The following is a 27,063-nucleotide window of genomic DNA, read 5'->3' on the forward strand; positions in this document are numbered from 1 at the left end:
CGCATCAAAAATATCTTCATTTGTGTTCATATTTTCACTTGTATATTTCTTACAGGTTTGGAAGGACATGACGGTGAGTAATTAATGACAGAATTTTCATTTCATTTTTGGGTGAACTAACCCTTAAGTTACTATTTTGAAATAAATGTAAAATGCTTAGGACCAACAAATTCATAAAACTATTAACCTTACCATCTGAATCATTTTTGTGTGGCATATTTATTTGCATGGAATATGTGATGTCAGCTGTCACTGAAGACAATGTTAATATGCATCAATGTGCAGCTGTGACTTACACATGGTCATGTCCACATTTCCCCTCTGCCAGTACTTTTAACATTCAATCACTGACATCCATCTCTCTGAGACGGACAACTGTCGTAAACAATAAGGTATAAAAAATAAAAAATAGACGGCTTATTCTTAGGCATAGAATATTCAAGATGCTAACAAGACTTCATTTATTGACTGTTCATATCTTTTCTTATATGTATATGATTTTTGTTACATCATATGGCACATGATGATTCATGCTTTTTCAAGTGTATGTCAAACTTGGGAAGATGAAGTCAGATTTGTAAACGGTATCCAAACTTTATAGCATCTGCTTAGTAGAAGGTAATTATAAACATGAATAGATTTTTCCTCTTTCAGAATAGCCATCATTATGTGTAATTTTCAATAAACGTAATAAGAGAACGGTGTGAGAAGGAAGACACAATGATCTGGTAATACTAATACTAATACTGTAATACCAAAGACTGTAGAAGAAAATGGCATTTTTTAAATGATGTAAAAATGTAAAGAGTGTTTTTTGTTGTTGTTGTTGTTTAAGTGTGAATGTAATTTGCTGCACTTTACAGAATTTAATAAAAATATATAATTTACCACTGTTTATTCCATTTAATTCACTTTAATTCACTCATCTACATGGGAAAATATTTACCATGAAAGAGCACGGCACAGGTACACTGGTCTAATGGTCTAATCTGGTTGTCCCTATACTCATAATGAGTAATGGGTGTATTTTTGGGCATAACGTGCAATAAACTAATCAGAGAAAGCATGTGGATCCACCCAGAGGTGCATTTTCTACTAATGCGCTCTATAAATAACAAAAAATATATTGCGCCATTGACTTTAGACTAGTTTTGAGTTGGTCTATGGCGCAGTCTATTTTCAGTTCTTCAAAATAGCAAAGTGCCAACAATGTGCCTGAACACCTCTTTTTTTTAGACCAGCATGCCCATGGACGCACAGACAGGCGCAAATGCATTTGCCATTTAAACAACGCAGCGCGGAATGAGAAAATGAGTACTGTGTAGAAACTAGCAAAAACACTTATTAATGCATGATAGGGCCCTGGTTCTCATGCAGACATCCAGGGCTCAGAATCTTACAAGCAATAGCAGAAAATAAATGCAAAGGTCAAATTAAATGATCAGCGCTTTTCAGGTTTTTCAGGTAGGTCTAAAAAAATTTCAAATGTATGTCTCCACTGTCTAAATTAAATATAGATGAATTATTAAAGTGACAAATGTTATTCAGTGAAGAACAATACGATTTTAGGCTATTAGTTTGCATTCACTTTACAAGTAATGCTCGGATCTAATATACTGATAAACACACGTTTACTTTCTCAAGTCAAGCTAAGACAGAATAAGATCATTTTATGTGTATTCGTTCGTCCAAGCACAAAAAAGCAGAGGAGCACTCAACTCACTATTCAGTATTCTGCCATAGTTGATCTTTTCTGAGAATTACATATTTTCTAAAAACGAATTATGGCTCCAGGAGATGGAAAATGGCTCCAGGAAATGGTTTTTGTTGCTTCATCCCACGGAAACAAAACTAGAGCTTCTGAGCCATCAACTGCATCTCCTTGTCATCGGATTTAAATTGATCGAAATACAGCGCTGTTAAAACTTCAGTTGCATCTGAACAAAAACGTGCTGTGACGTAAGAAACGTATACAGCAGACCGGGCAAACGCTATCCCGCTTGAAATACTAACATCCTTCTTTCCTCATTTTACACAAAACACAATCAATACACCCTTCTCAAGACCTTTTATTCACCAAATTCTTGAACGCATGCTGTCAGATCACATAGGAAAGAGAGTATGTATCTATCTTGTGTAAAGGCAGAGCGATTGAATGCTGCGAGGAGAAGAGAGCTCATACTGCAGCCCAATCGATGGCACTGAACTCTCAAAAAGAGTGACTCACTGATCCTCCAGTAGCGCCGATACAAAGCAAAGACGTACAAGATATATATATATATATATATATATATAGCTATCCATGTTAAAATAAAAAGGTCTGACATCTGTAAAATAGCCTGGACTTACAGTTATATTCTGTACAACAGTCATCCATCCTGTTTTACATGGTTAGCATGCAGTCAATGAATGTGTAAGCAGATGACTAAATCAGTACGTGAACTCAGTGGGCTCCACTAAAATCTACCTGAAGCCAGGCAATTTTGCATCATGAAAGGACACATTTATTCACAGTTTACATTTAGGTTCAATCTTTGTAAATTAACATTTAATGTTACTATACTTAGACACCAATTCAAAATATGCCTAAAAAACTAAAATAGATTCTAAAAGATACTAAAATAACTTCTTCAAATGCAGAATATAATACAATTGAATATTTATAAATGTATTTAAACATTTATATAATATTTAAAAATGACAAAAATGACTACATTACATTTTTAACTTTGAAATGGACATCTTTGAAAAAAGAAATCTTTGCTCTACTTCATAATAGTTTTTGTTAAAAGCAATAACCTTTTCCTGAACTTCTCGAGTGTTGATCAGTGGGATCTACTGTGATGTAGCCCCGTGTCCTCCTACTCTATAAGACTGACGTACCACACAAACAAGACCTCTGAAGTGTCTCTCTCAATGATGGATGAGCCTAGGAGACCTCAGGGTAAGGACTTAGACATAACAGCAGGACAACATCCTGACATTCGCACACAGCCTGTCTGTGGAACTGACAGAGAGGGGAGCTAAGGGAAGTGCTGAACCATGGATACTTGTCTCCGATCAGAATAGCGACTCCTCACGCAGCGGGAATGGAAGTTGTGCACTGACAGGCCAGTGCCTCTGAATAGTCACCTTAAGTCTGGATGAGACGGACTCCTGCAGAGTTTTTGAGATGCTGGGATTATTTTCTACTGAGGGGACTAATGACACATAACGAGGCTATGTTCTGTTCGGTTTGGTTTGCTGCTGATGGTGTCATGAAAACTTCTCAATTTAAGTCCTAATTTCACCATCTCTTTCGAAGCTATTGACATATTCACCGAATGCCAATCAAATAAAAACACTGGCAATACATTATGATGTCATTTGTTAACGTCAGTTCATGTATTAACTAACATGAAAAAACTATGAACAATACATTTATTGCAGTATTCACTGAACTTTGTTAATGTTAGTTCATAAAAATACAACCATTCATTGTTAGTTCATGTTAGATTACAGTGCATTAATTAAAGTTAACACAAAAACAACTTATGATTTTAATAATACATTAGTAAAGGCTTAAATTTGCATTAACTAAGATTAATACATGCAGCAGAAGTATTGTTCATTCTTAGTTCATGTTAACTAATGAACCTCATTGTAAAGTGTTACCAAAACATTCAATCTGTTGGGAAATTAAAAATCAGATCCTTTTTATAAGTATTCTTCTTCATTGGCAAGTAATAGACAACCCCAGCGTCTTTCATGAAAAATGTTTTGTCACTGTTAGTTGCATGCAACCATAAACATACATTCACCTTTGTCTTTTCAAACTAAAACTCTTAAGATCCAGATTTTAATGATTTGCTCAAAATGACCCACTCACCACTGAATTAATATCTGACTCACTCACTGAACCACTAGCCATTATTTTTCATTATGTTCATACTGTGACGTATGTTGCATTTAAGTTTCAGACTTTAACTAGATACTCAAATGATACACATTAGAAACATCTTTTGCGATAGAGGACCTATTTTTAGACAATATTTTTGTTCATTAAAAATAAAACAAACAACAAACACTCAACTCTCCTAGATCCATCTTTTCTGACCATTACCATTTCTTCTGTGTAAATTAGGAAGATGTCAAATATGGAGTGCCTCAAGGATATGTATTAGGCTGCCTGCTGTTTTCATTTTAAATGTTGTCCCTTAGAAACATTGTGTTACTTTCCACTGCTATGAGGATGATACTTAGCAATATATATGTTCCAGACCAGAGGTAATTTTTTAACAAGTATGTTAAAGATATAAAACACTGGATGACCATAAATGCCCTTCTATTAAGTTTTGATAAAACAGAAACATTATAGACTGGACCAAGATCCTGTACACAAAAACACTTGGAATATAACCTACACATAGACGAATGTACTATCATTTCATCCACTACACATGTGTGTTATATTAGACAATAACTTGTCTATTAATAACCATATTTCCTGTTTTACAAAAACATGTCTTTTCTCATCTTAAAAACAAAAACATAACATGCTATCGATTTCAGATAAAGACAAACTAGTTAATGGACCCAAGACTGGAACATTACAATGTGCTACTAGGTGGATGTGGTGCATCCTCAATAAACAAGCTAAAGTTAATCTAAAATGAAACTAGTTTACAGATGTTCTGTATTGATTACAAAATGCTGCCAATGCAAGTGAAAATGACGCCAGCTTCTTCTTTGCGTTTAATCAGCCTTTTGTTATGCTACAATCCTTAAGGCTCAAAAAACTTTGAACGTTTGATAGTACAAAAGATATTAAAGTCTGCTAAAGGAGCTAGGTCTCACAAATTAAAATGCTATGAACAGCTGCTGTGTTAATTTTTCTCCTATTATTTTCCTAATTCTACCATGGGATCTTCACCTTGAGGTACAGTTCTAAATTATTATGGAAACCCTGGTTTGGATCCAGACTTTGTAAAGATTTTAGATATTGGTTTAAGATCAGTCTTGAAGTTAGTATTCTATACTTGTATATCGAATGCTTTACTATCATTTGCGATAGATCACAGTAAGATATACTTGAGCCCAACTATAATGAATAACAAGTCTAAGTTGCTTTTATTTGCAGAGATGAAGATCCTTCCTGTACGACAGTGACAAACACGGTGCCAATAAAGGGAATCAGTCCAAGTCTGTTATTTACAGTCTGTACAGGCCTGAGGTCAGTCAGCTGATGGCGAGGTAGAGAGAAAGCGAAAGCGACAGAAAAGTATCAACACTCACATGCTGCTGGCTGTGCAGCCCATTATTGTGGTGGCGCTGTGAAAAGGTCACGCTGATCGTCCGGATCCCCCTTCTCATTCCTCCACAATCTCTCGCTCTCTATCAATTTCTCGCTTTGCGGCTCATTTGCATGCCAAAGGATACAAAAACCCTTCCTTTCCCGGCGATCGTTATGAGACCCCTAATCACAGGCTTGCAGATGCTCCACTCACTTAATAGGTCTCCATATCGACCTGGAGGAAAGCATGGGCGTGAGTGTGAGATAATCCTCTTTATGTACGTATAGTCTGAAGGGGTCTGGTGAAAGCAGTCAAATGTCCAACATAGTATCACAGAAAAGGAATGATCAGAGTGGCCTTAAACCAGAGCTTTTTAAAGTGTGCGAGTTATTTAACTTCGTATTTTTGTTTCAAGTTAAAATATCTAAAAATTACACCAGTAAGATGCATTTACTATATAAGCAAAATGGCATAAGATATTTAAATATCTGAATGGGGAAAATAATTAAGCGCATTTTTCTTAAAACAAATAAAATGAACTGGCAGTGGGGTAAGCAAAAATGTTCTTAAAGCAAGAAAATTTTACTTCCTCACTAGCAGATAATTGACTTATCTTTTAAGCAAAATGCATTTAATGTATTTTTTCCCCCTTTCAAACAAGACTAAATATTTTTTTTGTATTTTTATGAATTCGTAAAGTTCTTAAATGCTGTCGAAACCTTTTTTGTTTTTGTTTGTATAAATTAACATGCAATGTTTTAATAGATGATCAGATTGTGACGGGGAGAGGTGCATAGGCTTTTTCTTGTTTGAAATGGGTTCTTGACTAAACCACTGATTTTTCTCCCTTTTAGATAATGCCACCTTTAAAAACTAATCTGTAAAATGTGACAATGACAACACTAAATGTGATTTCAAAGACTTGGGAACGTGTCACACGCTTGAAGTTGGATTTGCATGCTGGAAACATTTGTTCATTCCAGGCCGGGGCTAAGCAGAAGGATGAGGTTAGACGAGGACTGCAGAAGCAGCAGTAGACTCAGCTTGATCCATCAATACATGCAGATGCTACTCTCACACCTGCTCCTCCTCTGTCTCTATCTGCGTGTCTCCCTTCCTCCAGGTCCTGAAGGATTAATCACAAGCCAAAAAACCCAATTTGCTTAATTCCATAAAATACAAGCAATTAGGCATGTGGTGTCACTGTGATGAATTCACCATTTATTTCCAGCTCTCCTCACAGCAGCTCAGGGTTCACAGACACACAGTTTAGAGAAAAGAAGTCAGACAGCTTATACTGCAGAAAACACCAGGGTCTGGAGCAATCAGTCAAGAATGAATCAGTTTTTATAAATCATTCTTTTAAATGAAGATCGAGACAAATTTCTTCGTCTTAAAAATAAACTAAATGAACTAGCACATGTTATTCATGAACAAATTCTACTATTTGTGAACGTGGATCAACACGCCTGAATTAAAGGGGGCATGTTATTCCATCAGTTCAGCATTCAAATCAAACTCAAACTCAACTTCAAGAAGAAGAGAATAGAAAATAAATAATATAATATGTAAAAATAACTAATGACCACATACCAGTATAACAGAAGTCGTTTGCTGGCCCTTCATATTGAGCACTTTGACATTATGCAGATAAGCTTTCCCTTAACTGCCTGTCAAGTCTCTACTGTCAATAATAATTAACGAGAATACAAACCCATAATATTTTTTTTTCAAATATATTGTTGCCATGTTCTATCAACTGCTAAAAGTCAGATTTGAGCAAAAAGGCAGACAAAATATTTGTGGAGACAAGTTAGAGTGCTTAAACACTTTCTTGAGTCTTTCTTTGTCTTCATAAAGGTCTGTTGTGAATGTGCTTTTAAACATATTGATTCATACCTCACTTACACAAAAAAACTTGGCCACCACATGGTCTAATAAATGTAACCTACAAAAAGAGACATTAATCAAATGATTGAACGGTAACACATTAGAATGGGGAGCACTTATTCACTATTAACTACAACTTTTGCCTCCTAATTAACTTTTTATTAATAGTTAGTTGCTAAGTTTTTTGAAATTGGATTTGGAATGCAGAATAAGGCATCAATATATACTTCACTACTATGAATAAATGGCTTATATTTTAGTAATATACATGCTAATAAGTAGCAAAACTCAAAGCAGTTAAGAGATCCTAAAATAAAGTTACCAAGTGAACAAAACTGAGTGAGCCATTTTTGCTGAATGAAATTCAGGATTCATTAAAATGAACAAAATTCAACAAAATCAAAGAACTGCCAAACCTCAACTTTATGTAATCTTCCACTTTCACAGTCTGTGCAAAGCTAAATTCAAATCTTCTACACTCCACTTCTGTGCTCTATGTCTTTTTAAAGTGATTCATGAAAAATAAAAAAAAAGACCCTTCCAACGTCACTTCATAATTTTGTAAAATCAATACAACTGAATTCAGTAAGCAAAACAGCATTTGTTTAAATAGGTCTGATGGGTTATACTGGTATTTATGATGTTCGTTTGATCTTGAGGTGTGTTGTTTTGGACAGCTATTTGGACTGTTTTATTTTAATTTTTTTCTACCCAAACAGTAGAGTATTCAAAGAGTATTCTAAGTCATGTCTCTTGTGGATGGATAGTAATGATCTATTTATTTTCTTTTGTGTGCTCTACTGTCAAAGCCTTGCAGCATTTTTGTAAGTTATGTTTACATTACATAATTTTATTGCTTTTGTATTCATGTATAAATTCTGTAGAGGCCCATGTATACTTAAAAAGTCAGATCTTTAAGAAAACTCAACTTAATGTTGCGAAATGTCTGTGACCTAAGCTTGCCAATTAAACGAACACAGTGCTTTGATCGCTCTGATCCAAGAAACACATTTAAGTGTTTTCATAGTGTGTTTTCAGAGTGGATGTTACAAATGTGTAGTTCTTTCATCTGCATCAATTTAATATTTAAAAGTGATGCTATTGTGTTTGATAGAAAATTAGGTGTAACTTTTGATAAATGTTGAAAAGATAGTGAAGAATGTTTTTGGTATGTGGCTGTAACAGTTCATAACTTGAAAATTTGTTTTGCAAATTTTGAAAAATTCGTCCAAAAATACCTGATCCCCATTTTTTCAATGTAACCTCTGTCACTCTCTTAGACATGCCAGAATACTTGACGGTTGTGGGTGGTGACTTCAAACTAGAGATTTTCACAACTGAGCAAAAACAGAAATCCTTTTTAAATAATTAATTAAATAATTTACTGAAATCTAAAGCAGAATTCTCAATCCATTGCACAAGATTGACTTCTTACAGTCAAAGTGAAAGCTCCAGTAGACTTTTAGCTTCGAAAATAAAGCCAAATGAGTCATTTTCTATTATTAATGCAATTGAAACCCCATTAGGACATGTTACCTATGACGCAGAGCAAATTAATGACACTTTTAGACTTTTTTTATTCCAATCTTTATGAAGCCGAATCACTTTTTGACCTGACGGCTCTTAAATCATACCTTTCAAAGCTTAACTTACCCTCCTTGTCCAATTAAGAGTTTCTTGATACATCTCTCAATATCACCGAATTAAAAGATGCACTGTCTTCAATGAGAATAGGTGAATCTCCAGGATTGAATGGTTTTCCTCTGAAGCTATTTCTGGAACTTTGGGACAGTGTTGGACCACTTCTCCTAGATTCTATCAGTTATGCTCTTAGAATTGGTTCATTTCATGATAATCAAATCAGTTATTTTATTTTGGTGTTGCTAAAGAAAGGCAAGTCTTCTTTGAATTGTGGTAGAAACAGGCCAATATCTTTAATTTCATCAGAGTTAAAGCTTTTTGCTAAGCTTTCAGTAAAGAGGCTTGACTTATCCGTAAGTAAATTAATTCATTTTGATCAAGCTTGCATCCGATAATGTCAGAACACTTTTGCACATTATTCATGCATCTGAAAGGGATGTGTTACCTGCAGCTGTCTTTACTTTAGATACGCAAAAGGCCTTTGATAGGGTAAGTTGGGAGTATCTTTGGAGAATTTAGGCTTTGGTAAAACTTTCATATCTACGGTTAAAGCACTGCACGTGTTTCCTCTTGGAGATGTATTAACAGGTAATATCCTCTGCATCGTGGTACTTGTCACTGCCCACTTTTTTCCATAGAACCGTTAGCCGTTATATCACCTATAACTATAAGGAGCACAGCATTTCTCTCTATGCAGACAACATACTAGTATATTTTACTGATATACATATTTCCTTACCTCAAATAATTTTGATAATATATCATCACATACAAATTACGACAAACTAAAACTCTTTAAAAAATTTTTTTATTTTTGCTCATGGAATCCTGACCTTAAGGAGAGGGACTTGGAACTGGACTGGGAGAAGATTTGGGACAATGTGTTCTCTTCATCAAAGAATCCTGCACACCAACTTATTCATTTTAAGTTTGTCTAGCAGTTTTATCTTTCCCAATACAGACATTTTAAAATGAAGCTTGCAGATACCCTGAACTGTAAAAAAATGTAACTTGCATACGGTTGGCATGTATTTACATATTTTCTGGGGTTGGACAGAACATTGGCTATCATCCATAAAGCATGAAATTCAACTTTGGATGTTTTGGATAAAATTATTGCTGTACTTTCGAAACCACTCATTTTACCTTAGAATTTGTACATGATGACAATGCTTCTTAACAATGGTATAAATTATACTGTATTTCTTTTATTATATTTATCATTTTTATTTTCTAGCTTTAAGTATTTGGCAATTGTATATAGTTTTGAATATGTTGTTTTTTTGCACACACACAGACACACGCATTATAAATATATAATTGTACAATTCTGTGTTGTTTAATAAAATATTGATCACAAAAAAAGTTAATGATGAGATCATAAAAGTAGTCTAGATGACTAGATGGGTTTAATCCAAATCTACCGAAGCGCTACAATCACTTTATAAAGTGAGCAGATTTGATTTGAATGAATATCTTTGATTTTCAAACATCAAAACAAGCAACATTTTAACATTGGAATTTCATGTTTATGTCAGCTAACTCTTTTAAGATAAAATTAGATGTTTTCTAGTGCATATCTTCCTAAATTGACCAGCACTGATCGGTAATTACTAGTGTATACTGTATACCTATCTGTATGTTTTGCAGTTAAGTCACAAAGAGATGGACAGGGTGCGTCATGATGAGGCGAATGAACCGTTCTTCCACTTTGTAGGTGAGGAGTGAATGTGGCTTCATCCAGAGCAGATTCCTGAGGCACACATGGCTATCCTGCTGTTACCATAGAGACACACGAAACGCCGGTTCCCTCAGACAGCGCGCATCATTCTCCTCTCTCAGGGAGAGATATGCAGCCATCGAAGGGATTACTTTTATCAGAGTATCCATAAAATGTGCTTTATCTAATCTCTCGACAGCACTGCTGCACAACAAAGCGACAAACACAAACAAATAGAGCCAACTCACAAAATGGCTGCCAGCATAACTGTCCAGCCACTGCAATGAACTACGTTCAATAGAATGAAGTTACCTTTGTAATTGAATGGTTTTATGATTAAAACAGTCTTTCAGACTGAAAGGGCAATATGTTCCCAGAAACAGTCACTGTAGCCTTTACGTCTGTATTACAAACTGATGAGCTGTGCAAAGGGCATGTTACAAACAGACTAACATGGCTTCAGTGACTTGGCAGACAGCCTGTTTTGGGGCATTAGGTTACATTTGTGCAGGCCGTTTTTAGCGTTTGAAAAGGCATGAAGGCCTTTTTACTTACTCTACTAAAGCAAAAGCTGGCTATCCTGTAAATAGACCTCTTGAAGAGCTGAACTGGAGTGTGGAGATAGCGTTACTGAGAGGAACAATACAGTAAAGTGCTTTCTAAGCTTTCAGCCAACAGTGAAGACCATCTCCTGGAAATTACTGGACTGTGAATGTCTCTGGGTGTGAAAAACTTTAACTTCAGAAAACTTTTAACTGGATTATTCTTAAAACTGACTTTGTTGTCTCTAACAGGTTTCGCTCAGTCATTTTTAGTCCGATTCCAGCAAAGCATACATCATTTTGAAGGTATTTATAATAGAGAATGTGAAAATAGCATCTCATTTTGAAAATATAGTCATTATGAAGCGTTTTGCCAGCACGGGTCACATTTTTCCTCTTAAGAAACAGTGGATTTTGCTGATTCAATATAAAACTCCTCAAAGCCATCTTTTTGCAGTGTCTGCAGATGATGGTAATAATCATAAATGCACACTACTTCTGTTTCAACAGGCCTTACAGTCAATCAATGGACTGTGTATGGTCTGTAGGACTAAACACAACGATGCAAACAGGTCCTTAAAAAAAAAAAAAAAACATCTCCACAGAATATAATAAACAGTACAAATAATAATAGTAGAATTAGAAAATAGAGATATTAGAGATATATAGACATATATAGAAAATATTAATGCGGTCTAAGTTTACTTCTCATTTGATGTTCGAGGGAATTTCAGTTTGTCGTATCCCACACAATCTCATTTGCTTTGCTGAAATAAGACAATGCAGAACAGGATAGAATAAAACCATAAAATGTATTTTTAGTGTAGTAAACCTTTTCATGATGAATAATATCATGTATGACAACAAACAGCCCTTAAAAATGAATAGCATGCTAATTTCACCAAAAGCATTAAGGTTATATAAAGCTGTTACCACCTCCTTTTCAACAAAATTTGGCAGAGTATCTTTAGCCCCGCTTATGCTTTACGTGATGATGACTCATACGTACATTGCTTTTACTGCTAAATGTGCCTGTCATTAGGATGCATTTTCTCTGCTTGCTACCTTCCGCTGCGTAGCTACGAAATCTTAACATCTGAGAGGAAGTCAAACTTTGGATTAAGTGTGTGAGTCATCCATAGGAATGCAGTTCCTGGCTGTAGGATACTGACAGATGCATTCAAACAACACAGGGTCTGATGCTTCTCCTAAATAGAGTGCGACATGGGCTCTTCGCTGCACTGTTAACCAAGTGTCATCTCGCACGAAAAAAAAAAGACAGTTGCTTAGTGATCTCACACATTTAGTTTACCGACCACTACAGGCCTAAGGCATTTTTGAAATGAATACTGTTCATAATCCAGTTACTCTGCTATAGCAGCATTGCGACCTAGCTAACAAAATCCCAAAATAAAAAAAAAGACCCAGAGGGCCTGCGGATTTTCACATTACTTGAATTTTTTTATTTATTTTTTAAAGGGCTCATATCATACTTTTTTAATCACTTAAGTTAAATTGAAGTTTTTTATATCAGAAGCATTCCTAAATTCCCATCCAAAAAACCAAAAAGGTTATATTTTCTTCTTTCTTTTGTGGAAATTTTAAGGTAAAAAGTGGCACTACATGTTTTTTCTTCTTTTATATAAGAAAATCGGTTTCATTAAACAAAACGGATAGTTTAAGAAAAAGCAAAGGTAAGATTAAAAAAAACACTTGCTGTAACAACATTGCTATCCAAAATAAGTTAAAAATAAATTGAACTTAATTTGTCTTCCGGGAAAACAAGAAAAATATCTTAATTCTGAAGGTTTACATCCATGTCTCTTAAAGCTGCACTAAAGTATTGGTGTTCCTGCATCAATAACCAAGTAAATCACTGGATAATGTAAATTACGAGACAAACTGGTGAGGAAAAGAAGGTGAGTGTAACGAAGAGTCAGAGATGTTCGGATCCATGAGCTAGCTCTTTATTGAGAGTGGTCTAACAGGCAGAAAGTCAACAACAGTGTCAGGGATATCGGAGACAGAGCCAGAATCATAAACAGCACCAGGCAGAAGTCGAGACAGGCAGCGAGTATCAGAGTCAAGAAGTCCAGGAGAATCGGTAGAAAGACCAAGGTAAACACGGGAAAACCACAGTAAGATACATTACCAGACGGGGCAGAGATAAGACTTTTATTTTAGCACAGTTTATATAGCAGGTGTAATGAGGAACACCAGGGCCGGTAATCAGTCCTAGGTATGGGGCGGTAAGCACTCAGAAGAGGGTTTCCCTCCGGTGGCCGTCGGAGTGAGTAACTCTGTCAATCTTGATGTAAATATATAGTTTCTTTCTTTATTTGATTGAATGGATGGATGGATGGATGAATGGATGAATGCACAGACGAATGACTTCAACGCCAGGTTCAAATGATCATAACATTAGCAGCATTGTAGCTTTTTTGAACTGTACAAAACCAACTTCAGAATGAATTGATTTATCCATGAAGAAAACTAGCTTATCATGGCCACTAGGGTTCATTACTTCCTGCATGTAAAAAGCCTTTGCTTTTCACAGCAAAGTTGCAAGTATGGCTTACAAAGAGCAAAGTTCACGGCGGCATCTCAGGTTTTATTGGTCCTGATGTGATGAAACCACTGCTCTTTATTTTCACATGAAGTCCTTGAGCCCTTGACGTGTCTGAAGGAGTGACGAAGCAGATGAGGAGAACAGTCTAATGTCACTTGTATAAAGTGCCCGAGGTGAATATCTGCACAGTAACAAGACAGCACATACCTCAGCATCTGGGAGTCAAAGGACAAGGCTGAGCAATGAAACCGTCACAGACCTTTGTCTTTGGAAGCCTCTCACCGCATAAGAACAAATAAAGCCAGACAACCCACGCAGAGCCATGCTGTCTCTAAACAATCTCCGCTTCAGACTGAATGAGCGCTGAAAAAAAAAAAAAAAGCTGTCTCTTTTCAAAAGATGCTGATTTCATAGATTCATTACATGATTGGCTTTCTGTGTGGGGGCTGTTTTTCTGCGCTTGATTGAAAAACCATTCACCTGCCACAATGGACAACATCTCTTCATTATTTCTCAGTGCCGCACTGGCAACCTTGGGAATTGTATGTTGAGCGAAAAACAGCTTTTGTAGCAACAGACGTCTGCTAAAGTCTGGATGTGACTTTAAAGAAAGAAAGTTGCGTGATATTAAGTTACACTCAGTTGCACTTGAAGCCTAATTTAATAAGTCCACAAAGTTTGTTCCCCACTCCCTTAAGTTTTTTTCAACACTATAAACAATGTATTTTTTCTTATCTGCAGGCACTATACGATAAAGGGAAAAGACAACGTTTAAAGCAATGATTCATGCAAGCATTACGGACATGTGAATTCTTACATGCTCCCACAGGAAAGTCTTAGCACATCTATGTCAAAAAGGCAGGTGCTCATTATATCCATTTTTTTTGTTGTCTTCCATTTATTTTGCTATGGTAGAACAAATGCATGACTGCGTTACACATAAAATATTATAATGCTTTAATCAAACTCACTCAGAACACAATCATTTCTGAGTACTCTACACCGCGCTACATTAAATGTCAAAATTGCATGTGCTACAAAGTCTCCAATTCCAGTCAGCGGTCATTTACATGAAGTTTCACTTTTGTGTCACTGAACACCCGCTCATTGCTTCAGCAAAAGTGAATGCAGCTTAACACTGTCACAGTGGGATCCAGTCATTCAAAGATCCAAACAGCTGAGAACAATTCACTTTTTACTATATGTGAATAAATGCAACATACTCAAGTGTCATTTAAAAGAATACAATTAGAAAGATGTCAGTTAACTGTGTGAGTCATTAGCACGAGCACAAAGCACTGCAACACTTAAAAGCTTTGCAGCGCCGTCAAAAAACTGTTTAAAAAAAATTCAGAAATTATTTTTATAAACACCTGCAAGTACACACAGCAACACATACACTGTGACTAAATATTTTCCTTTTTTTGGACAATGTGGTTAACCTGTAGCAAATTGCTTAAATATTAAATGACAAAGATAACTAATTTTGTCTATTAATGTCTTCTACTGAAGCAGTGTTAAATAGAAATATTGTATATATTTAAATAAAAAAAGGTTATAACACACAAGTTAAAGTGAAAATAAAATAATAAACACTATTTATAATATACTTAACGTGCTATATATATATATATATATATATATATATATATATATATATAACAGTATATAAAAAATACTAACACTGTGCTGAAGTTGGAAACCCTATCGATATACCAGAACCAACACTGACCGCACACTACCCAAGTTATGAAACTATTAAGAGGCAGTGGCATATTATAAATGGTAATTACCGCAAAAAACACAGATGCTTCATATCCACTGTGACAAAAAAAGAATGTGCCAAAGGAGCGTGTAAACACAGTAGCTCTGTAATTTATCAAAGCGAGTCAATGTTTTCATTTCAGTCGTATTTTGGGTCAAAGTGAGAGGCGAGACTGAAGTAGGGAGGCCTGATGAGAGAGATCGGGTGAACTGATTAGCCCGAGTGCTCTGTTTCACAACCCTCCATCACAGGCAAATCAGCGTGACTGAGCTCGGCCCAAAAACCTGATGGCCTTAAACACCTCGGCTGATTCTGATTGGAGGACTGCTGGCAGAGCTGAGAGGGGACAGCAGGAGTGGCCGGTTACCTTAGCAATAGGACCAATTTGGAGTGACTTTCTCATATGAATTGTACCACTGGGTACATCGCAGCAAGTGTATAGAAACAGGAGGGAGAGAGGGAGTGGAGAGGTGATTATGAACAGCCCTTGTCTTTTAATTAAATTAAATATTCCTGTTATTTACTTTATCAGCTAGTTTTTGTCAGTCATGCGTTCAGCGGCTGCTCTGAGGACCATCTGTGCGACCCTCCATCCACTACAATCAGATTCCTTTTACCTGTAAGAAGGAAAATAATTACTTGACCTAATTACTCTAACAATTGGGTCAGCCAATTATTTTTGACTGGTAATTTGTCACTGAATGTACCGTTACTTGCTTATATAAATTTTTTTCCCCTCACTGATTTCTCCTGTAACACGGATGAAAAATCTCCAAGTATGCGTAGAAAAGAAAACATAAAAGAGTAAACCATGTGTATATATGGGTTATTTTTGAAATGTTGCTTTTTTGAAGATCAGGATCCATCCTGGTGGTGCTACATTTTCCCCCAGATATGTGGAATAGAAGCTTATAAGTCAATAATTCCTGGGGAGCATTATCAAAAGTTGAGGAACAGGCGAGAGGAATACAGAACAGCTATCGACTAAAGGTCAGCACAGTCAGCAGGAGCAGCGTTCGACACGGACCGATTCCTATACATTTATACTGGAGACCAACATCCAGAACTCAGACAAACAAATAACTTTTTCACATACGAGCCACTTTTCTTTCTCTCGCTGTAGTAACACAGAGAATATCAATGTCAACGTTTGTTTACAATAATATGCATTGACTAGTTAATGACCCCTGAGGTGAAAATCAAGTTTTTAACATTGTTTACATGTCTATCTGGTGTGTTTAATATGCTTCGAGACAAACCGTGCAAACTGATGAGTCAACATCACTGATGAATATTTTACTCCTTAAAGGGGTGGTTGATTGGGTTTTCACTTTTTTTTTTATGTTGGTTAGTATGTAATGTTGCTGTTTGAGCATAAAAAGTATCTGCAAAGTTTGATGCAAACGAAGACATAGTCTTTTAAAATTCTGGCAGTTTAATTCCTACAAAAAAATGACTCGTAAGGAATTTACGGCAACACTTTATAATAAACGCACTATGAATCATTAGGAAAGCATTAGTAAATAGTCAGTTTATCCTTTATGAAGCACCGCTATGCATCTCTCTCTCTCTCATTCAGATCAGCTCAGCTCCAATTTTTCTATTCATATGCTTATTTTCAGATAGCTTTGAGAAGTGTAACACATGGAAGCGTGTGTGGTTGTCGTATTATAGTAAGGCTTTTAATCATGATAAAACCGTATATTAAGAGTATTAATATTTAATTAATCAAGTCTTTTAATGGGAATTAAACATAAATGAATGCTCAATTAGCATTTCAACCACAGAAAGATGCCAATAAAGCTATTTGTAAACACATTTCATTTACCTCAGGCAAGACATCATTGTCCACAGCCCATTAGGTTGCTAGAGAAATATTAGAATATTAGTATAATAAATGAGGTAAGCATGTATGAGTTATATTCAAGGTATTTTAAGGCAAAGCATTTAATTATGTCATTTGGTTATCAAAGATGTTGTTTACAGGATGAAAAGGTGACTGCGAGGGGATTTAACAATACAATCAGGAACATGCATTGTGGAAACTTTGTGAGCTTAAATGTGTCTTTAAAGTCACCACTGAATGAAAATTGAAGTTCAGAAGAAGTTTGGAAAGCTTTAATCTCCGCAACAAGGTCTCAGGCAGGATTTATTGGCTTCTAGAAGCACCCCACCTGAGCCTGTGTGATGTTGTTTGATGCTTTGGTTCAATGGTTCAGGCAGGAACACTAAAACCGCACCCACTCAGGGAACACGGCAAACATACATGGGCATCCGAGGAAGATCTGAGGATCTACGCAGGCACTGCTATAAAAACAAGAACTAGGCAGACATGAACGACCGATAGTAACAACGTAGACATGTCAGTTCTATCTACATCTAAACCTTCTGAAAGAAATGAATACTGTTATTCAGCAGAGAAATTTAAATTCACAATAAAAGCATTTACAATGCGGCAAAAGATTTCTATTTCAACTAAATGCTGCTATTTATAACTTTTTATTTATTAAAAAAAAATCATCATAATCATCACAAATAAATTAACGAAAATAAAATATTACACCCTCTTACTTAACATTGATAAAAATAATGTTTTTTAAGCAGCAGAGCAGCATATTAGAACGACTGTTTCACTGTGTCACTGAAGACTCGAGTACCATGCTGCTTTACCATTACAGAAAGAAATTACATTATTTATTTTAAAATGTACTCAGATACAAAACAAGTATTTTAAACTATAATAATCCTCCAGAGGAGAGGATAAGAAACTTCTTTTGAAAATAAATAAGTCAAAATTGTACTTACAAAAATTGTTGTAAGTATACAATTATATATCTAAATTAATCCGCTCTAAAAATATATTAAATGCAGATAATAATTATTTGAATATTACTGTATAACATAATATAATTATCCCAACTACAGCTAATAAGCTAATTATGCTATATTTTTGCCATTTTGAAATGTATTATGGTGAACCTGTTTGGTAGCTCCCTCTTATGCCAGTCTAAAAATAGTAATAATATTTTCTTTGCATAATAAACATGTTTTAATCATTTTTGAATTTGTAAACAACGACGTGTTGCTTTTTTTATTATAATACATTAATATCTGCCATTGTATGTCATTTATGTCAAGTGTTTGTCACTGTATTGTCTAGTTTGCATTATATTATGATGCTATTATATTGGCTATTGGTGACCTTGCTCTTTACAATTCATGTATCAGCCATTGAAAAAACCTTACCGGTTGTACGGTTGTCTCAATCCTTCTCAAGTTCAACAATTTACTGTCTTGTAATATCAAAAGTAGCCAAAAACAAGACACAAAATACATAAAAAGAAAAAAAAAATCCCATAGTCATGATAGGCATACAGCTAAAACAAACAGACTCAGTCTGGGAGCGCTGACTCAACTCAACTCCGCCTCCTAAAACTCTTGCAGCAGCAGCAGCTGAACTTTGCTCACAACACCTCCTGCAGTGGTCACAGGTCACTCTGACTCATCTGTGGTGACTCTGGTCCTTACTGTGTGGGTCACAGTAGGTTCCGTCTGTCCTGGAGGCCTGCCGCTATTTATCACTTTTGATCAGTGAGGCACAGGTCCTCGGGTACACGCCTGCACACGGGCCACAAGTACTGCTGAGAGATCCTCTCACAGACTCCGTCCTGCTGGTGCCCCCACCAGCACGCAATTAACAAATGACTCATCAAACTGAGGCAGAAAAACAGCCTGTTTTAAAACACAACAAAGATAAAGTTTGCACCGCTGAATCTAGAGTAAATGGACTTCATTTGAATCTCAGCCCTGTGTGACCCTCGTTTACAATTTATTAGACAATATGGTAATTGTACAATGGAGTACAGGAAAATGTATTCAATTCCAGGAATTTGATGTTTTGACTAATTACATGTAAAACGCTGTTAACCCATTAGTACTTCTTGCTAAGCATTAGAAAACAAAAATGTAAAATGAACAAAAACGTTTGCAATACGCCGCTTATTTTTATAAGCCAGCAGAACTACAGAAAGAGTTTTTGATCTGTGTGTTCATATTGATTAAAATAAATAATTTTAGTGTAGTGAAACGTAGTGTTTACAAGCGATTAAGCAACCTAGACAAAGAAAGTGTTTTAATGGGGTCATGAACCGCCTCTTTTTTCTTTATTTTGTACTGTTTTCTGAAGTCTATTTACAATGCTATCATTATTTGAACACCAAAAAACATTAACAACCTTAAAATAGGCTATTTTCTGACCAGTTTTTGACCCTCTTCTTGAATAGGTGTGATGAATTGTACACTCAGAAGTAAATGACCCTGGTTATGACTGGCTAACAGTTGTGTATGTTTGTACATTCGTCACTCATAGATAGACACTGCTGTGATATAGATCAAAAACGCATAAATCCTCAGTGCATACCAAACAATCTGTAATAAACAAAACAAGCATGACTATGTAATAAAACAGTTATGTGTTGCGACTTTATTGTCAGATTCAATATAGTCGACACAGCGTCCTCTTTTAGTTTGGCTACTACAACTACTACTACTTTCATAGATTACAAGAATTAGATATTTATACAGTAGAAATAACATGATAGCATATAGTAATAACAACTACGGATGTGCAACAGCAATCAATTAATCAATTACTCCACCATAACAGCGATGATCGATCATGAAAATGATGATCTTTCAAAAAAAAAATTCTGATTGGTTATAGCAGCACTTTGCATGGCACCTTTCACTCTGTTACGTTTGCAACAGCATGCGGTTCAATGTATAGACGTGAGAAGAGAAATTTAGCTTTGAAGTCATGTGATGTCTGGGTTAGCTACATACATATCTGATTAATGTTATATAGGATGTGCTTGGATATTAACATTTATTTAAATGCTGAATGCTCTGCATATTTCATGCTCAAATGCAATGCCAATATTGACAGATTATTAGAGACGGTCATATTGCTGTTAAATGCTTCTTTTTCAAAAATGCTGATCCTGTAATAATAATAACAACAATAATAATAACAATGCAGTTATTTTCTTTCGTCATATTTGTTCCAATAGTAGAAACGTTTCACTTAAAATAGTTTTAGTGCATCCTATTGCTTCGAAAGCTTGCAGGTGATTTTAGGAATCACTTGATAACATAGATGAAAATATAGCACAAATCTGCCATAAACATTAATGACATAAGCATTACAATGAGAACTTTATCGAATGTAAAATCTATAGTAAACCCTCCTTGTCCATGTTTCAGCACGCTGTTGTAGGCGCACCATGGCGGGAGCTCTTTCTCTCTCTCTCTTAAAAAACTGCCAAAAATGCCCATCCCTAATAAAAACAATAACAATAACAATAATCATTATTTTGTGCATGTTTAACAATGTTTTTATGATCTGAAGGATGAATCTAAATGATTTTTTGTGGTAATGTCACATATGCAACTGACAGTGCTTGGTATGTAACACTTCGTAAATTCTATATAAACACATGAATATTCTATTATAAATGAAAGCACAGCACTGTATTTATGATCAAACCCACTGGTGAAATAAAAGGTGGTCTGTCCTGTCTCAGTGGGTCACAAACGACTACAAATCTGATTGCTCTCTGGTCCACAAGCCAATGAGATTAATTCTGCCGTTGGTGTCATAATGCCCCATTCATTAAATGCAGTTAATCACACACCAAACCTGAGGGAAGCCTCCATTACAGGTTTCCAAGCAACTGGACCCCTATAAATCACCAAACACGGTCAAAAAAAAAAAAAAAAAAAAAAAAAAAAAAAATCACACTTGACAAAAAAAGAAAAGAAAAAAAGAAATGATAAAAGATGGGGACGACAATATCACTATTCACATATAATGAGTTTTTTGCTTGAGGTTAGGCACAAGCCAAGACAACATGGAAATGCCAGACGTTCAAACGATTGTAGTCAATCTAGGGATAAATGATGGATGACCTGCTTCATTTCAAGAGAGGAGATATTAATTTGGTATCTGAGACCATGCAAGACAAATAATTCAAAGACGGTCATTTTGGGTCAGTTCTTTCTGAGGCAATGTTTTACAGAGGTAGCTTTTTGTGTTGGTTGCTACATTGTAAGAATTTCAGTTAAACCACTCAAAGCAGAAATAATGCACAGTCTGAGCAATGCTCTGATATATCAGAGTAAGACTTCAGGAGTCCTGAGTTCAAGACCAAAATCAAGATCCTTTCTTAATCTGGTTGCCCTCCATTTGGCTCTCTACTTGATAACCTTTTTTAAAAAGGCAAAGAAAATGGTGAGAAGGACATTTTACTGACTATTTATTATTTATAGACCACCACAAATTTAATTTCACATCGGATATATTTTGATTAGATGCTAATAAGTGCACGTGTCACCTAAATAAGCAGATGTTCTTTTAAATTGTCTAAATCTAACATCTCCTTAAAATGTTTACCAAACTATAAGTAATATAATATTAAAAACATAAGCCTGTTTTTGATATATATTTCCTATTTGAATGCTCATTTTGCATCATCAAAAATTCTGTCATCATTAACTCACCCTTTAATTTTTCCATTTATTTCACAAACCCCACTGTATGAACAAAAATAAAGAAAGAGTCAATTGGATTTGAAACTCCAAGAATATTTACTTTGTTTTCCGCAGAAGAAAGTCAGTCATAGAGATCTGGAATGAATTCATTTAAAACAAACCCACTGAGCAATATACTGTAAAGCAAAAAGTATTCATCCACTAAGAAACCCATTCTTTATTTAGGAAACATTTATATATAAACATTTGAATAGTGATTATTTTTGTAATTCCACTTGGTGCTGGTTATATTTTCAAATAGCTTATCGTCCCCATATAAATGATACTAGATAAGTTTCTTTATTAATTTTAAATAAAATGATGTTTATTTCTGAAACACCTCAATCCATTTACTAGTGAATGTTCTTTACATGCGTTTGTGATTCAAAATTTGTTTATCTGTAAATATGACAAACATTTCAGTGTATTGCTCAAAAAAGATTTTATGCTGCTTATGAAAAAATTATTTTCTAAGTGAGAAGGACGTGTTACTTTTTTTTGGTCCTTTTGGAGTAAATCACCATTCACTTTGTTATATGCAAAGCAGATTGTTGGGCATTTTGTATTCTGTGTATCACAGATAAAAATAGGACCAGGACAGGATCGGACTAACGTGGATAAGTTAATGATGGCAGAACTTTCATTTTCTGTGTCCTATTTCTTGAGCATTTGAGAAAATGGTATGCGCGCCGCATATGACAATTTTATTGACGTTAATTTCTTCCCTCACACAGAGCAACAACCTTGAGACAGTTGGAGACCATACAAACTCTATTCTATTACAAAACCCTCACAAGGTGAAAACGGCAACACACACAGTTACATGGACGCACATGCACAATCCAATATCTCTTTGTGTTGACAGCTGTACTGATGAAAGGACTACTGGGAGCGTTCATCAGTCATCCACTGTCCAGGACGACAGATTTCCTCAAGATGTCAATATCCCCAGCTACTGACAACAGCAACCATCCGTCATAGTGAGCATTTATCCACTCCTGCTGTCAAACACATCTAAAGCTATTCAAGACATGAAAACAAGGACAAGAACAACATCAACTTGCTCTGTACGGTCACTCACTATGTATTTACATAAAGAGCTGGCTCCATAATTCTATTACGCAGGAAGACCATTTCACATTTCTGGATTCTACCTTAAAGGTGAAAATCAACAAATAAATAAATCATGATTGTATTGCGTACGCATTTTATGCTAATTCACCAGTATGCCGAATTATTTTCTGGTGACTTTTAATGATGATCAACTGAATAAATAACTGGCCATGTTTTTGAAAGAAATTAATGGTTACATTTTTTGAATCAACAAGGATGCATTAAAATAACCGAGAGGAAAAGTAACCGTTTGATCAAATACATAGATACAGACTCTAACTAATTTTACGATCCCAAACTTTTGAATGGCAGTGCATATGTTCTAAAATTTGCTTATATTTTGAATATGTATTTGCCTTGCTTTAATTACTCACTTTAACATTAATTTTATCTGTGTGCATCTGTGTCATAAGAAATCCAAAAGCCTAGAAGAAAACAACAAGCTGTAATATGTCAAACACACATTTTTGGAGCGAGGATGACGGGAAATTATTTACAACCCATAAAAGAAACGAACATAAATCACTACACAGCCAGGCGAAAAGCACAGCAACAGTGTCATAATTAAAATGCTTCCTGGGCTACATTTTTCAATTCATCTTTCCGCTTCTCATCTGCTGTTGTTGAGGACATAATAGTGAGAGAATTCACTAGTAGGAATAGAAAGTGCACGACTACGTATATTTACATATTAGTATCTTAAAAGTACTTAAAGTGTACATATTTGAACCTAACAGGTACAAAAGTGTACCTTTTGAAAAGGAACTGCCCCAGTGACAGCTTTTGTACCTTTATTCCTGAGTGTATGAAGCACATGGACCTCTTAGGGGAATAAAGACTTAACGAGAAATTGAACCTTCATTTTAAAACAAAAGGCACTTAAACAAAGTTAATGAATGAATCTTACATTGATTATGAAAATCAACCACTGATTAGGTTAATGAGTTAAATAAAATCTATGCGGGCAAGAATACAGAAATAGAAGAAGCCCAAGACCACACCATTATTAACATTCATTATCGTAATAATCCTGATCACATTCATAATAATGAATAATCCAACTAAGATCTCAATGAAGTTCCTTCTTATTTTTTGCCCTTTGTTAAGTCAAGGCACAGTAACAAAGGAAAAGAAAGCTTTCTAGACATATTTTTAGACATTGTAGAAGAGTAAACATGCCACTTACACACTGGGGTGTCATACTGAGATCTTCTTCGGGTAGTTTTGGTCACTTTCCCTGACAGGACCACTAAGAAGACTATAAAAGGTCTTGCCGCTATGGTAATGACTCGATGGTAAATGGAAATGTTAACACGCACAGAAAAGTGGTAGGAGTTTCATTGAAGCATGCATGTAATATGCACACAAATTTATTTTCACTGTACTGAAGCATGAGGATCCATTCACACAGAAGACATCTTTGCATCGAAAAACAAAAGTCGCAGCACGCAGGAACAGCTTAGAGGGGGGAAAAAACTAAACAGAGCTCAGAATGACTCCTTTGCCATGTTGCCATGTCAACTTGTTACAGTAATCAAAAGCTCGTAACACATGACACACCTAAGGGGTCTTCTGATTGGTCCACTTTATTGGAAATGATATTGGCGCTGTATTGTAGTTCTTTTAAAGGGATCATATGACGTTATTTTAAAGATCATTATGTATGTGGTGTATGCTATAGGGTTAAAAAATACAATTATATTTTATGTACTGCCAGTTACATGCAGAGATCAGAACTACTTACGTTTGTAAGCACAAATTCATCTCTGCATGTGTGATTGTCAGAGCGAAGTTGGAATAGTCTTCGTGCACAGCTAGCCTCGTATAGCCAACTATTGTTCATAAAATGTGTTGCACAAATTAGAACATTTGGATTTTGCTGTTCTTGCTGTTGTAAATAAACTTAACCAATGATACCTAATTGCATCTGCTTAAGGAAGGCCAAATAAAGTGTTTTTGCTTTGTCTCCCTGACATAGCTCTGCAGATCTTCATACAAACAAGAAATCGGATCATATGACCCTTTTACATTAACACAGAATCTTAAAAACATGGCTCATTGGCAAGACGCTACAAAAGATGGGAGACATTTGGAGAAGTAGTGCACTGTAATAGAAAAACACATACTGTGTGAATGGTCCCTAAATGTGTCATCTGTCTCTAGAAAACTGTGTATCATTTTCAACAGAACATATATTTACAATGAGCTATTGATATTTGAGACTGGCCCACTTTACGGTCTATAGGTAAGTGTATATAACACGGCAGCGGCAGTGATTGAATGACAGCCTTAAATATTCGTCATGCCTGCCTTCCTGAATTAACATCCCTATTAAACCATGATGGTCCTGCGCACATGCATGTATTACAGACCCTATTTACAGTCATCTCAAAGTCAAAAAGTGACCCAATTTACCTGAATCATCGCACCTCGCAAACATAACACAATCTACATCCGTGATTGGAGAAATGACAAACAATAATCGCTACTTCTGTACTGCTCAAAACTCATTTTGGTTCTTTCAATAAGAAAAAGTAACGTAACTAGTATCTGTGCACAGCCAGGATAGGCTGCTTTGCAGGTTTTAGGAGTCAGTCTGCCCTAAATGCACTGAAAGCACTCTAATATTTATGCTGAACTGTTTTGGAACGGTGTTGTAAATACAACCTAACCACTGATTTCTATGTGTGTCCTCTTTTGGAAGCACAAACAAAGTAGTTTCACTTTTTACAACAAATGCACTAACAGCTTGTAACTCTCCAAAGAGAAAGGAAAACTTAAAATCAAATCATATGACCTGAACGTGTCAAGCAGACGCCCCCTGAAGGAAGGATCATGTAAATGTAACTGTATTTACCACATCTTTGATCAAATAAATGAAATAAATTTATACTTAAAAAAATAAGTTTAATGCAAAACAGACCAATTCAAAGTTTATTGTTTGCATGATTTAACTAACACTTATTTTGAGTACCATAAACAGAGCCCACTGTAATTAAACCCCTTCAGCAACTTTGCCAGGTGCACAATGAAAATTATTTGCACATTATTTTTCTAGAACTTGATTAATGTGCTGAAAAGAGGCCAGGGGGGTAGTTCATGTTTCCTAACATCTTGCACACCAGCACTTACAAAGTGTGACCTGAGTTTGAATCCAGGTAATTGGTTGAATCTCCCCATTTTTATCTGACGGTTCTTCAATAAAGGCATGAAGACCCCTTTCCAAAAGCAAAAGTGATCCAGTACTCGGCAGTGACAGTGTCGATCTGTCATAAAAACATAATTTAAAAAAACAAACAAACAGCACTTTGGTCAGCAACCTGAGCTCTGATTGTTTAGCTGGACATAGATAGTGGTCCAAAGTGAAGAAAGAGAAATGGTTTCAAATCTAATATATTGGATGCATTAGGATATAAATATGTATTAATATGCTGAATGCCCTGCATATTACCCGTGTTTAGTTTCGTGAATGCAATTTGTTTTGGCTTCGAAAACGAGCATGTGATTTCAAGGAATCACTTGACAGTACAGACGAAAAAAAAGCACAAATCTGCCATAAACAACATTATAATGAGAATTTAATAGAACGTGAACATCTATAGTAACGTTACGTGATTCAGTGCGCTGTTATGAAAGGGCATCAGCTCTCTCTTGCTCACTCGCTCGCTATAGAGCATAAGTTCACTGGCATTTGCATCCTTTTGTACAGATCCAAGTTATGTATCTAAATTATCTTAATAATATCATAGGATGTATCATAAAACAGGCTTAAGTTTATTGACATAAAGTCACTTAGTTTCATTTCAGGTAGCTATTCCTTTTTAGATGCTTTTTTTAGTAACACTGAATCAATCATAATCTAAAAACATGTTAAAGTGTTCATAGACAGGTTTTCATGACATATTTTTGACTCGATTAGTCAAGACCTTCAATCACAATGTGAAATTGCCAAAAATGCCCAA

General features: G+C 35.4%; 1 protein-coding gene across 1 annotated transcript in view; it reads right to left on the reverse strand.

Moving 5' to 3' along the window:
• Positions 1-5,802: 5,802 nt before the first annotated feature.
• The window catches only part of LOC122345718 (rab effector Noc2-like), a 73,697-nt gene continuing 52,436 nt past the window's right edge, over positions 5,803-27,063 (reverse strand). The window contains exon 9 of the mRNA XM_043240133.1: positions 5,803-6,399. Within this exon, the coding sequence (XP_043096068.1) occupies positions 6,371-6,399 (29 nt within the window). The 3' untranslated portion in view covers positions 5,803-6,370. The remainder of the gene's footprint in view (positions 6,400-27,063) is intronic.

Source organism: Puntigrus tetrazona, chromosome 5, assembly GCF_018831695.1.
Source record: "Puntigrus tetrazona isolate hp1 chromosome 5, ASM1883169v1, whole genome shotgun sequence".
NCBI lineage: Eukaryota > Metazoa > Chordata > Actinopteri > Cypriniformes > Cyprinidae > Puntigrus > Puntigrus tetrazona.